General features: G+C 36.5%; 1 protein-coding gene across 3 annotated transcripts in view; it reads right to left on the reverse strand.

Moving 5' to 3' along the window:
- Positions 1–15,624, reverse strand: part of TYR (tyrosinase) — a 108,570-nt gene that overhangs the window by 44,980 nt on the left and 47,966 nt on the right. The window contains exons 3-4 of one of the 3 annotated variants that reach the window (XM_007111231.2): positions 8,478–8,625; positions 1,840–2,130 (exon numbers count right to left, since the gene is read on the reverse strand). In XM_007111231.2, the coding sequence (XP_007111293.1) occupies positions 1,995–2,130; positions 8,478–8,625 (284 nt within the window). In that variant the 3' untranslated portion in view covers positions 1,840–1,994. Of the gene's footprint in view, positions 1–1,839; positions 2,131–5,860; positions 7,073–8,477; positions 8,626–15,624 lie in introns of those variants that run through there. The other 2 variants (XM_007111232.3, XM_007111230.2) reach the window with 2 other exon arrangements.

Consider the following 15,624-nt stretch of genomic DNA (forward strand, 5'->3'; position numbering starts at 1 on the left):
GCCCGCGTACCGCAAAAAAAAAAAAAAAATATATATATATATATATATATATATAATATATATATATGTTCATGCAAATGACATCTTAGATGCATGGAATGCATAGAAACCTAGCATCAAAATATATTACATAATGATATGCCACAGGATATGTCCAAAGGATGTTTGAAGAATTTGGAAACGACATTGGAAACCTTTCCAAAGTTAAGGATCAGTTGTTCTATTTGGGGCAAGAACTAATGTGGTTGCAAACTTCTGTGTGTATATATATACACACACACAATGGAATATTACTCAGCCATAAAAGAATGAGATAATGCCATTTGCAGTATCATGGATGCAATTAGAGGTTATCATACTAAGTGAAGTAAGTCAGACAGAGAAAGATAAATATCATATGATATAGCTCATATGTGGAATCTAAAAAAAAAATGATACAAATGAACTTATTGACAAAACAGAAATAGACTCACAGACAGAGAAATCAAACCTATGGTTACCAAAGGGGAAAGGAGGGGAGGGATAAATTAGGAGTTGGGGATTAAAATATACACACTATATAAAATAGATAAACAACAATGACCTACTGTTGAGCACAGGGAACTACATCTGTTTGCTGTACACCTGAAACTAACACAGTACTGTAAATCAACTATATTTTAATAAAAATTTAAAAATCAGTTAAAACTGCAGGCTTAAGCTTCTGGGCACTCTAAACCGTAACACTTACTCCAAATATTGGCCCAGTTTTTGTTCCCCTTCACATTCCCCACCCCTCACTGCCTAGCCCCTGCTTGCCCCCTGCACTCCTCCTCCCCCCTCCACACACCCCACCCAATTTGAGCTTGCTAAATTTTTCACCAACCTGTTCTGCTTGGTCAACTGGCCTTCTGCTGCAGTAACCATGCTGGTGACTAGTGTTCAAAATAACCACTTACCCTGTTAGCTCTTGCTCTTGTGTTGGGGTAAGAGTATATTCTCTCTATATACAGACATGCATTTCTTCTACTCTCCAAACACTTTACAAAGCAGCATATAGTACAGGTTAAAAACATGGGTTCATATCCTGACAGGTTATTTAACGTCTCTGTGTTTTAGTCTATTTGTCCTTAAGATGGGGATGATAATGCCACTTAACTGGTAGGATTGTTGTTAACTATTAAATGGGTCAGTCCATTGATGCCCCTAGCTTTTGGTGCACAGTAAGCACTCAAATATTAGCTGTGCTTTCAGTATTTTAGTTGGGTTTTAATTATGGCCTATTTCCTGAAGTTTCTATTAACCTCACACTTCTGAGGTTTTCTTGTTTTGTTCCACATGAATTGAATGTTGTTACTACCAAACTTCACAAGTCAATATCCTACTCATTCTTCATAAAGCCACCGGTCATAAAAGAATTCCAAACACTGGAATCTAACAGCTATTCATTGAATATCCACTCTGTGCCAGGCAGGCTGCTAGGTGCTACAGATCCAGGGGATGACGAGGACCATTCTTATGGTCCCTACTTCCTTGATGCTCTTTTCTTCACTCCCCGCATACTCTGGCCTATTAAACCACTACTATTGCAGAAGTTACATTTTGTTTTATGTTACTTAGATTTTGACATATCTGGACCAGGAAGCATTAGGTGGGGAGGAATAGTATTTGTAACTGCTGAATCCTCATGGCCTAATATAGCACACAAAGCATAGAGGGGACTTAATGTTTGTTGAATTAACAGCTGAATGAATGCATGCATGCAGAGATGTGCTTGCTTTTGTCCACGTGAGCCCTCCTTGAGCAATGAAGCATTAAGGAAAAGGAAGTATTTCTAAAGCCCTCTTTCTGTTGCTCTGACATTTATCCTTAGTGTACCATCCAGCACCAATGCTCATCTTCCTTCCTAAGGAATTTATAAGCATAAAAGTTCCTGATTCCGTGGCTAAAACATCAGCTTTGCTTGATGGGTGTTGTAGTGTTAGGTTGGTTTAAAGTTTCAAAAGTCTCTGTCTTTAGCATGCCCCAAATCTGATCTTCTTGGAGAAAAAGAATAAACATTCCAACATATTCATTCTTTTAGGATGCCCACTCTTCAATCCTCTCTTCTTGCCAGAAACTTTTTTACAAATCTGAGAAAAGCTTAGAGTCCTGTCAGAAAAATAATTTATACTATGAATTGGATTTATCTATATGTCAGTTACCTATTAATCATAACTAAAAGCATGATTAAGCTGTCACTAAGAAACCTGCTAAAGCCCTGTAATTGTACTAATGCATTCTACTGTCATTTCTTCAAAAACACATTATCCAGAGGATTGTAAAGTCGAGAAAGAACCATGGAGCTTTAGATCAATCCACTCTTTTTACAGATGAGAATACTGAGGAACAAAGAGTTAAAGACTCTGAAGCTGTGAATAGAGATTGAATATAAAAGATTATATAAAAGATCATACATTAATTTCTGAATACCAAGAAACATACCATAATATTTAAATGATGATTAAAACTACAGAAAATATTTGTAATGTTTATGACAAAAAACATCAACTAAAAATTTATGAGGAGCCTATACAATTCAATAATAAAAAGACCAATTAACCTAATATAAAATAGCAAAGAATGTAAATAGACATTTTAGAAAAAAGTATAATTAATCTATAACATGCCTAGGAAACAGAAAAATACGAATAAATATTTTTTCTACTTTTCAGAGTTAAAAAGATTGATAAATTTGATGACATCTAGTGCAAATGAGGGTACAGGGTGGCAACACACTTTCATTCTCTATTTGTGGAAATGTAGCAAGCACAATCACTTTTGGAAGGCAGTTTGGAAATATCAACAAATTTTAAATGTATTTAACCTCTCACCTTTCAATTCCAATGTGAAAAATCTATTCTTTAGCTATACTCACAAATGTTCACAATTGTATATATATATATACATAATATAAACACACACAAACATACACATATATGTATAGTTTAAAAAAGAAAAGATAGAAAAAAAGAAACAATCAAAATGCCTGTTAATAAGTGACTAAGTGATTACTAAAGAATGGTGCATTCATACAACGGAATTCTTTTTTAAAAAAATCTTTATTGACTCATTTAAAGATAAACAATGACTATCTTTATTAACACTGAATGTTAATAACATCTTAATGTTATAATGAAATTAGTGCTCATCTGGTGGAGCCCCTAAAATCTGTCTTAAAGTGCCAGTATGTTCCAGGATATGAAGGAGCCAATGAAGGATGAAATTTGGAAAGTGAATTTTATTTGACCTGGTTTATAATACCTAAGTTTGAAAAATAAGTTATAAAATTTGTTAAAAACCTTAAAATATTCTCAATTTTGATGGCCTTACTGACTTGGTTTACTTACTGATTATTTATTTATTTATTTACTTACTTACTGACTTACTGACTGATATATTGCTTATGGTCCTTGCCTACAGTATAAAGGATTTTTCTTTTTTTTACTTTTTAGATAGCAGATATTTTCTGTCTAACTAGAATAATTTCCTGAGCTTTTTGTTGCCTGTATTATACTCTTGACTGTTTAAGAAAGAAAAGAAGAGCAAAGGTTTCTTGTGCCTCACTTATAAAAGAACTAAGGTTCTTTACAATCCTGTTGCCTTCTTTTCTTTTAACTTTAAAATGTTTTATTGACACTTTCATTAAAAATATAATGAAATATTATTTCTCCAGCACTCATAATCCTACTTAATCGTGTCCAAGTTTCTTCTGACAACTTCTTTGATTTTGCCTTGCCCAAATCAGATCCTAAATATAAAAAAAGTGACATAAATCTTGCAGAATATCTTTTAAATTACCTTTGTGATTTCTGGAAAATTACAAAGGTTTGTTATTTCACCTTACAAAGAGAGAGATGCTAGAAATACTTAGGCTCATTTATTAGTTACTATTGATGAGTAACGTGGGGAGGGTACTCAAATAAGAAGAGCTACTCAGCCTTCCCTAGGTTAAATTTGTATAAGTAAATGTTGTTAATTTTTTTCTAAATTGTATGCTTTATGACAAGTTCTTAGAGATTCATCAATGCCTTCACTGTCCATATCACATTTCTATTTATCAGAGTCCTGATGGTGCACTATCTGATATTAGGCAACAACAGTATAGTGTTACCAGTCATAATTTCAGTTATTTTAAAATGTTAAGTAGGTCACAACCATACTTATCTCTCTTTTTAAGACTTTTTTAAAAGAGATGTTTTAGGCTTACAACAAAATTAAAGGAAGATACAGAGATTTCCTAATACCCCCTTCCCCCACCACAGGCATAACCTCCCCCTTATCATAATCCCCCAGCAGAATGGTGCATTTGTTATAACTGATGAACCTACAATGTCATATCATAGTCACCTAAAATCCATAGGTTACCTTAGGGTTCACTCCTGGTGTTATACATTCTATGCGTTTGGACAAATGTATAATGACATATCCATCATTATGCTATCATACAGTTTTTTCACTGCCCTAAAAATTCTTTGTGTTCTGCCTATTCATTCCTCATGCCCTCAACCCTGACAACTGATCATTTTATAATCTCTACAGTTTTGCTTTTACCAGAATGTTATATAGTTGGAATCATTCAATATATAACATTTTCAGATTGGCTTCTCTTACTTAGTAATATATATTTAAGTTTTTTCCATGTTTTTTCATGGCTTGATAGCTCATTTCTTTTTAGTACTGAATAATATCCCGTTGTCTGGATGTACCACCATTTATTTATCCACTTACATACTGAAGGACGTTTTGCTTGCCTCCAAGTTTTGGAAATTATAAAGTTGTTATATACACCCATGTGCAGGGTTTTGTGTGGACATAGGTTTTCAACTCCTTTGTGTAAATACCAAGGAGCGTGATTACTGGATCGTATGGTAAGAATATGTTTAGTTTTATAAGAAGCTGCCAAACTGTCTTCCAAATTGGTTGTACCATTTTGCATTTCCACCAGCAATGAATGAGAGTTCTTGTAGCTCCACATCTTCACCAGCATTTGATGTTGTCAGATGTTTCCAGTTTTGGTCATTCTTATATAATTTAAGCTCTTCCTTCTCTGGATTCATATACCTCTTACACTTCTTTTATAGACAGTGTTACATTGCTATGTTTTGTTTTGTTTTTTTCCTTTTCTGTCTTTTTTGAAGGACTATAAGCATCTGGAGGTCATTCATACCAATAAATTTAAAAGGCATGGTACCTGGCATGGGATCTAGAAAATAGAAGAAATTAAAAATGTTTGATGAATGAATGAATTTTTAATGAAAATGATTTATCCTCAGTCTAAAAGCAGTCGAAAGGAAAACTCGTCTTTGCATTTTCCAAGGAATTCTCCACAGTGGTTAAGAACATGGCTCTGTAGTAAGACTGCATTGTTTAACTCTCAACTCCACCCTTTACTAGCTGTGTAATCTTGGGACAGTTACTGAACTTCTCCATCTCTCTTTTTTAATCTAGAACATTACAGACTTGTTGGTGTGGATTAAATGAAATAAAACTTGTAAAGAGTTTATAACAGTGCCTAGCACATAGTAAAAACTAAATACATATTATATTTTAAAATCATTGTATTAGATCCATTCTCTGATTTTTCCTTTTTTTTTACTTAAAAGTGGTAGAGATAACTGAAATTACTTTATGTCTTTATTTGCCCAACAATGGCACATTTTGGTGGTGAGCTAACTGGCCACTAGAATCATCACTTTCTCTGCATATGAGACTTGAGGCATATTTCCTTATTTTGGACTCTAAGCTTCATTTTCTTCTTCAGTTCATATTTTGAGCTTGTGCTTGGTTTCAATGAGGTAAGAGTTATGTTCCCAATCCTTGAATATCCATTCTTGTCTTGTAGGCCTGCTGCTGTTCAGGGCTCAGTTCATATATCATCCTTTTTATGTAGCTTTCCAAGAGTGTCTCCTTTGACTAATGCGTGAATTATAATGTACTATAGTTGTTTACTTGTTTGTATTTCCCACTAGACTAAGCTTTTTCAAGCCAGTGATCTTGTCTCATTATTCTGTTTAATCAGTGCCTAAAACAAGGTCTAATAGTCTAGACCTTGCTAAATCTAAAACATGCTAAATCTTAAAACGTGTTTACAGCATTGAATGATTTGTGTTTTACAAGACTTGCAAAAAGTTTTTTTTAGTTAAAATGATTTCTCTGCTGTTTTCTTTGTAGCTATGATAAATGTAACTTGCTAAGATTGTTTTCAATCATTTATTCATTTGATAGAAATGTATTACACATCTACTAATTACAAGCTAAAGAAAACATTGTGAGAAAAGCAAATAGAATTCAAGGCATGGGTCCCACCATTAAGTAGCTCAGAGATTAGTCATAGAGACAAAGCACAAATAATCAGTAAGGAAAGCACATAATCAATAAGGACGATATAAATGATGTGTCCAAAATAAGAAGTAGAGAGAGAAAGTGATGTGAGTTAACAGATGGGAGCAGCTGTATGCCGGCCATTATTTTAACAAGCAGCTTTCTCAGAGTGAAAGCTCTGATTTGTAGCACTTGGCAGTTTCCTGATGTAAATACTCCTACCAATACTGGTTTCAAGCTACAGCCTGAGGTCACTGAATGCAAAGTTGGGAAAATATGTACATAATTCAATCTTGCTAGCCAATTTGGGCTGGCACCAACACACCCTTGGATGAGAGAAATGTTTTTATATAGGCATGGTCATTCTTCATGGAAGAGCTAAAAATTGAAACTAGTCTTGAAGATTGTATAGAAATTAATTAAGTCAAGGAAAATATGTTCCAGATTTGGAGTCTGGTAAATGCAATGCATAGAAGCAACAATGAATGTGGAATATTCAGGCAAATGTACTCAGCACATAGTAGGTGCTCAATAAATATATTTGTGAATAACTGAACAGCAGTGAAAAGACCATCTGATTGAAGAAATGCATCTCTATAAGAAGAGACTTGAGAGGAAAGCTCAGATGCTACAGTACTTTGTGGCAATCCGCAGGTCTCTATCCTTCTTTATAATGATGCTTTTTCCTCCCTCTCCATCCCCAGAATCTTCATCAGCTTGCCTACAAGGGCTGAATGAGAAACTACTTTGACATTTGCTTATTATTTTTGAGTTATTTTAATAATCATGCAGGTATCTAATAGTAAGACAGGATTAACAGAGAATTTTAAGAAAGAGAAAATTTTAATTTTCAAAGGTGGGAGAGTGGCTTCTAAAAGCTGTATATCTTCATAATAGCTTTATCTCTATTAAAAAAATGCCTCCAGACATTGAATTAAATTATAGCATTTTCTATAAATATAGATATAGGTGGGCTAGATAAAGATCAACCTTTTTCTCTTACCTGGCATATAAATATGGAATTCTCTGGTTTGGCAGGGGTCAGGAAACTTTCTCTGTAAAGGGCCAGGAACTAAAGATTTTCTATTTTGTGCACTATATGGTCTTGGTTCAACTTGGCCATTGTAGTGTGAAAGCAGCCATAGACAATATGTAGATGAATGATTGTGGTTGTGTTCTAATAAAACTTTATTTACAAATAAGGTAGGAGACAGATTTGGCCTATAAGCCATAGTTTGCATATTCCTTGTCTGGGGCATCAAGGTATCTATGAAATCTAGCTTCTTTAAAGTTCATGGGATGGCACTAAAGATAAAAAAAATGCCAAAATTTCATAAAGACAGTATGATATAAATGACTCAGTAAACAGAGTTCAGTCTATCTGTTCTGGTAAGATGTTTTCCCCCACAATCTTCCTCCCTCCTTGATGTATAGTTTTGGTGGTTTTGATGTTATATTGTTATCATAATTTTGGTGCTTATATACTTTCTTAAAAACTAATTTCTAAATAAAACTTGACGGGATATTATTTAATTCTTATAATATTGGAGTTGCCAAGAAGGCAATAAAAACCTGCTTAATAATCTTCCACGTTAATAGTCACTTAGTTATTTGATATTACGTCCATGTTTCTGAAACATGAGTGAGGTGGAGATGGTGATAACTTCTTCAGCCATTCATCCATTGATGGACACTTATGCTGTTTCCATATCTTGGTTATTGTAGATAATGCTGCTATGAAAATGGGGGTGTTCTTTTCAAGTTAGCAGTTTTGTTTCCTTTGGATATATTCCCAGAATTGGAATTGCCAGATCATTTGGCAGTTTTATTTTTAATTTTTTGAGAATCCTCCATGTTGTTTTCCATAGTGGCTATACCAGTTTACAATTTCACCAATAGCGCACAAGGATTTCCTTTTCTGCACATCCAGGACAGAATTTATCTCTTGTCTTTTTGATGATGGCCATTCTAACAAGCATGAGGTACTATCTCATTTTGGTTTTAACTTGTGTTTCCCTAATGACTAGTGATGGTGTGCATATCTTTATGTGCCTGTTGGCTTTTTGTATATCTTCGTGCCATCCACTACATTTAAAACAAATAAGCACATAATTTATGAAGAAGTGCCAACCAACCTGTCAACAAATGCATGATGAAGAAGGAAAATGGGATCATTGGCAGATCCTGGTACTTGGGACATAGTTCCATTCATGTAGATGTGCAAGGCATTGTGCATACTGCTTTGTGAGGCATCTGCTATCCCAGTAAGTGGACTAGCAAATCCTGTTGGCAAAAAGAAAATGGAAAAAAAAAATTAGTTTGTCTTAACGATTGAATATCTAAATGATTTTCTCATTTGGTTTACAACTACAATTGAAAGCCTGATTCAAAGTAATAAAATCAACCATAAAATTCATTCTGTATTGGAATTCTGTACATTCTAAATTCTCAGTGAGTATTTAATAAATCTTTGTAAAGTTGAATGGTGTCAATCTGGTCACAACGGACTGATTAACCAATGGAATAGGCTGAGCCAGTCTGTGTTCCATTCTGTTGCTTCTGCCTATTATTCCTCATTTAGATCCTGAAAAGTAGTAAAACCTTTTTATAATAATCAACACAGTCACTCTCACTTCAGTCTGTAACAGTACATAGAAACAGATCTTTCCAGGCTTTATGTGTCCCCTTGCTTTCCAGTTCTGGTGGTTACTTTTAATTTTTTTTCTGGTTCCAGAGAAAACATGAAATTTGTGACTTTTGACATTACAATTTATCTTCAACTGTCTAGAGGACATCAGGTAATGTGTTTTATTTTGCAAAATATTTATTTCAGAGTTAAGCAGGACTCCATTAAATGGCTCCATTCATTGCAAAATGAAGAGTAATTATAATAAGAATTATTATTTTCTGAATGTTAATTGAGCTATTGCTTTTTGTGACATGAGTCCTTCAGCCTTTATAGCAACTCTGTTGATTAGAAATTATCCCCATTGAAAAAAAGAGAAAACTGAGGCTCAGACAAGTTCTGAGTTTCCCAAGCCTACACAGGTGGTGGTTGAGCTGGGATTTTAACCCATATCAATTAGACTTCAACATCTGAGCTCTTGATATTTTGTGTTCTCTCCCACATACTCCCAGGGAAGAGGTAGAGTATGATATCATTTCAGAGTCCATTCAGAGAAAACACAAAACATAAGTAGAACTCAGATTCAGAGCCAGACAAAGAAGTAGGAGTAACAGAGTTAAACTGTAAGTAGGAGCCAAGTTGAGGGACTATGGCCAAGGACATGCTGAATTTCAAAATTCAGAAATATAAGAAAACAGAAACTGTAAGATTATAATTTTTTTAAAAAAGGTAGGATAGAAACAGTGCAGGCATTAGGGCTTGGGCAGAGGAAATCTAGCTTCCTTTCATACAATTAGGATTATTTTGTTGTCAACTTCATTTTTAAAGTGCAGCTCTTCACTTTTGCATTTGAAGCTTTGTGCTCTCCCACCATTGTGGCTCATAGTATTTCTGCCACCTCAGCTGATGATTTTTTTCCCTTCTTTTGAGCTTAATGTACTCATTCTCTGAAACCATACCAAGCCCCATTCCCTCTGGAACCATAGCCCAAGAACATACGCTTATCTCCCCTCTGAAATCTCTTGTCTATGAAAACTTTTATGATTGTATATACATGGCACTTACTATGTGCAGGAATTTTTCTAAAAGCTTAACATGATTAATTTCATGTAATCTTCACAATGATTCTACAGCTTATCTTCATAATCTCCATTATACAGATTTGGATAAAGCAGTTTAGAGAGCTTAAGTAACTTGTCTAAGATTAAAAAGATTAAGATTAAATATAAGAGAAGGCTGGAACACCAGTGTGTTTTATTCCAGAGCTTGAATGAACTGGTGTACTGTCTTTCTTATTAACAATAAGTCATATCATGGAGGGAAAAGGTCTATAGAACAATGGTCTTTAAGCTTTCATCCTTGAGTAGCACCAAATGAAAGTTTTAAAACCAAGTTTTATGTATGCTCTCACATATTTTTAAGCGGATTCTAAGTTACTTTAATCATAATTGTATATAGTTTCAGAGGATAAAAGTTCAGGGATAGATGTTGCAAATAGTATAAGTTTTAAAATAAAAATTTATTATCACTTTATAAAACTGTATGCACATTAAATGATTTGATATTTACCATCATCCATATCAAAAGTACCTAAACAAACTCTTCTATTATAGTCTAAAATTTTATAGGATTTCCTTTTTCACTTGATCTCATGTTTTTATTCTATTTTCTTACAAAATTATACCCAAATGTTATATGTTATTCTTGAAATGTTTTTTTAAAAAACTCATCAGCCTATCATACTTTTCTACAACAAAATAGGTATAAAAATTAAAATTACTTTTTAAAAATTTCATGGGACCATTAATATAATCTGGATTGTTATCATTATGTTTTTTAGTAATATACAATTTATTAGAATGACATAAACATTAAATATTTTACAAAATAAGCTATTAAGTATAAAAAGTAAGATTTTATTGAAAATTTATTTCTTAATAATATTTGTGAAAGATTGTTAATTAAAAATTATTGCATGTATCCATGGACAAATATTACTCATTGATAGAAAAGATAAGGCTCAGCATATTTTCCATTGTAAATTTTAAAAAATAAATCACAGTCTTGAGAAACTTTATTCTCATAAAAATCTAGATGGTAATGAAAAGATTTTTGTAGGAATTTCACTTAATTACTTGAACTTCTTTTTTAGTTATATATGCCAAAAATGACATAACTGATTCAGCATCAAAATAATCTGATTCATCAGTGACAACACAATCAAGAATTCTTTGATGAAAGCAATCTGATAATTTATGGATCTATTTACAAAGGACCCAAATTTCAAGACATTTGCTACCTAGTCATCAAAGTCATTCACTTCAGCGACAATGGCACCAATATTTTGAGTTCTCCACTGCTTTGGTACCTTGTAAGTTTTTACCCCTTCTGTGAGTGCATAGTGATGAGAATGGATCCAGTTTAGGTGAGAGGTATGACTTTCTTCTGAAAAGTCAAAGGGAGATTGTGAAAGGGGAGGTGGTAAAGAAGAACATTCAGGAGGCTTCTCATTCAGATTCATTTTAGAAAACAACAGATGGGAGGAAGATCTGGAAATAAATTTCTTTAAAACTCTCTGTGCCACGTACCCTTTAGAGAGTCTTAGTGAACCTATAGTAGCGTCTATCCCAATTTGAAGATACTGCTGTACAGAAAGATTTTTAGAGCTAAGCAACCTGGGTTTAAATTCTGTGTTACTCAGTGAAAGTATTACCTTTGTCAAGTTATATTTTGTGAGCCTCAGTTTCTTCATTGGTAAGAGAGGGAATAATTAATGCCCATCTCTTGTATTCTGATGAGGATTTTTTTTAACATCTTTATTGGAGTATAACTGTTTTACAATAGTGTGTTAGTTTCTCCTTTACAACAAAGTGAATCAGTTATAAATATACATATGTTCCCATATCTCTTCCCTCTTGCGTCTCCCTCCCTCCCACCCTCCCTATCCCACCCTGATGAGGATTTTTTTGATAACAGGTGTGATGCATCTAGTATAGAATCTGGCACAAAATGAGTGCTTCCTGAGTAATAGCTATCATTTCTCTAAGCTTGTTGCATTTGATAAATGGGTGCCTATCATGAGAGCTGCTAGCCAAGAAGATGGGACAGTCCCACTGCAGAAAAGCCTCTTTTGCCACAAATCTCCACCACCAGGGTCCATCCTAGTACCAGACACTTCTCTCCTCCTGAACTCCATTTCTCTGCAGAAACCTGCCTGCTGCTTGCCCTCAGCCAACAATAGATGCTTCGGGATGATTCTGGAAACTAGAATTGCTATTCTAAGAGTGTTTTCAGCAGGGCTAGTGTTTCTTTACTCACTTCTTTTGCTAACTTTCCAGATGTTGCACCTAGGAAAGTCTCCAATGTTATTATGAAGGATATGTGAATAAGAAGCACATGGGGGAGAGACCTTCAGGATGGCAGAGGAGTGAGACGTGGAGATCGCCTTCCTCCCCACAAATACATCAGAAATACATCTACATGTGAAACAACACCTGCAGAACACCTACTGAACGCTGGCAGAAGACATCAGACTTCCCAAAAAGGCAAGAAACTCCCCACGTACCTGGGTTGGGCAAAAGAAAAATGAAAAAACAGAGACAGAAGAATAGGGATGGGACCTGCACCAGTGGGAGGGAGCTGTGAAGGAGGAATGGTTTCCACACACTAAGAACCCCTTCACTGGAGGAGACGGGGCGGGGGGAAGAAGCTTCAGAGCCACAGAGGAGAGCGCAGTAACAGGGCTGCAGAGGGCAAAGCGGAGAGGTTCCCGCACAGAGAATTGGTGCCGACCAGCACTCACCAGCCCGAGACGCTTGTCTGCCCACCCGCCGGGGCGGGAGGGGTCTGGGAGCTGAGGCTCGGGCTTTGGAGGTCGGATCCCAGGGAGAGGGCTGGGGTTGACTGCGTGAACACAGCCTGAAGGGGCTAGTGTGCCACGGCTAGCCAGGAGGGAGTCCGGGAGAAGTCTGGAGCTGCCAAAGAAGCAAGAGACTTTTTCTTCCCTCTTTGTTTCCTGGTGCGTGAGGAGAGGGGATTAACAGCGCTGCTTAAAGGAGCTCCAGAGAGGGGCACGAGCTGCGGCTATCAGCGTGGACCCCAGAGAGGGGCATGAGAAGCTAAGGCTGCTGCTGCCACCACCAAGGAGCCTGTGTGCGAGCACAGGTCACTCTCCACACCTCCCCTCCTGGGAGCCTGTGCAGCCCGCCACTGCCGGGGTCCCGGGATCCAGGGACAACTTCCCCGGGAGAACACACGGTGCGCCTCAGGCTGCTGCAACGTCATGCTGGCCCCTGCCGCCGCAGGCTCGCCCCGCATCTGTACCCCTCCCTCCCCCCGGCCTGAGTGAGCCAGAGCCCCCGAAGCAGCTGCTCCTTTAACCCCGTCCTGTCTGAGCAAAGCACAGACGCCATCGGGTGACCTACACGCAGAGGCAGGGCCAAATCCAAAGCTGAGCCCCAGGAGCTGTGCGAACAAAGAAGAGAAAGGGAGGTCTCTCCCAGCAGCCTCAGGAGCAGCGGATTAAAGCTCCACAATCAACTTAACGTACCCTGCATCGGTGGAATACCAGAATAGACAGCGAATCATCCCAAATTGAGGAGGTGGAATTTGAGAGCAACAATATATACTTTTTTTTCCCTTTTTCTCTTGTTGAGAGTGTGTATGTGTATGCTTCTTTGCATGATTTTGTCTGTATAGCTTTGGTTTTACCATTTTTCCTACGGTTCTGTCTGTCCGTTCTCTTTTTTTTTTAGGTATCGTTTTTAGTGCTTCTTACCATTCATGGATTTGTGTTTGGGTTTGGTTGCTCTCTTCTTTCTTTCCTTCTTTCTTTTTTAACTCTTTTTAAATTACTTTTTAATTTTTTATTCTAATAACTTTATTTTCCCTTCCTTCCTTCCTTCCTTCCTTCCTTCCTTCCTTCCTTCCTTCCTTCCTTCCTTTCTTTCTTTCTTTCTTTCATTTTTCTCCCTTTTCTTCTGAGCCATGTGGCTGACAGGGCCTTGGTGCTTCAGCCGGGTGTCAGGCCTGTGTCTCTGAGGTGGAAGAGCCAAGTTTAGGACATTGGTCAACCAGAGACCTCCCAGCTCCACGTAATATTAAACACAAAAGCTCTCCCAGATATCTCCATCTCAACGCTAAGACCCAGCTCCACTCAATGACAAGCAAGTTACAGTGCTGGAAACCCTATGCCAAACAATTAGCAAGACAGGAACACAAACTCACCTATTAGTAGAGAGGCTGCCTAATATAATGATAAGGTCACAGACACCCCAAAACACACCACCGGATGCAGTCCTGCCCACCAGAAAGACAAGATCCAGCCTCATCCTCCAGAACACAGGCACTAGTCCCCTCCACCAGGAAGCCTACACTACCCACTGAACAAACCTTAGCCATTGGGGGCAGACACCAAAAACAATGGAAGCTACAAACCTGCAGCCTGCAAAAAGGAGAACCCAAATACAGTAAGTTAAGCAAAATGAGAAGACAGAGAAATACACAGCAGATGAAAGAGCAAGGTAAAAACCCACCAGACCAAACAAATGAAAAGGAAATAGGCAGTCTACCTGAAAAAGAATTCAGAGTAATGATCGTAAAGATGATCCAAAATCTTGAAAATAGAATGGAGAAAATACAAGAAACGTTTAACAAGGACCTAGAAGAACTAAAGAGCAAACAATGATGAACAACACAATAAATGAAATTTAAAACTCTCTAGAAAGAATCAATAGCAGAATAAATGAGGCAGAAGAATGGATAAGTGACTTGGAAGATAAATTAGTGGAAATAACTACTGCAGAGTAGAATAAAGAAAAAAGAATGAAAAGAATTAAGGACAGTCTCAGAGACCACAGGGACAATATTAAATGCAGCAACATTCAAATTATTGGGGTCCCAGAAGAAGGAGAGAACAAGAAAGGGACTGAAAATATTTGAAGAGATTATAGATGAAAACTTCCCTAATATGGGAAAGGAAACAGTTAATCAAGTCCAGGAAGTGCAGAGAGTCCCATACAGGGTAAACTCAAGGAGAAACATACCAAAACACATATTAATCAAACTATCAGAAATTAAATACAAAGAAAAAATATTAAAAGCAGTAAAGGAGAAACAACAAATAACATACAAGGGAATCCCCATTAGGTTAACAGGTGATCTGTCAGCAGAAACTCTGCAAGCCAGAAGGGAGTGGCAGGATATATTTAAAGTGATGAAATGGAAAAACCTACAACCAAGATTCCTCTACCCAGCAAGGTTCTCATTCAGATTTGACGAGGAAATTAAAACCTTTACAGACAAGCAAAAGTTAAGAGAATTCAGCATCACCAAACCAGGTTTACAACAAATGCTAAAGGAACTTCTCTAGGTAGGAAACACAAGAGAAGGAAAAGACCAGGAAAAGACCTACAATAACAAACCCAAAACAATCAAGAAAATGGTAATAGGAACATACATATCAATAATTACCTTAAATGTAAATGGATTAAATGCTCCAATCAAAAGACATAGACTGGTTAATGGATACAAAAACAAGAGCTGTATATATGCTGTCTACAAAAGACCCACTTCAGACCTAGGGACACATACAGACTGAAAGTGAGGGGATGGAAAAAGATATTCCATGCAAATGGAAATCAAAACAAAGCTGGAGT

This window comes from Physeter macrocephalus, chromosome 16 (assembly GCF_002837175.3).
Source record: "Physeter macrocephalus isolate SW-GA chromosome 16, ASM283717v5, whole genome shotgun sequence".
Classification (NCBI taxonomy): domain Eukaryota; kingdom Metazoa; phylum Chordata; class Mammalia; order Artiodactyla; family Physeteridae; genus Physeter; species Physeter macrocephalus.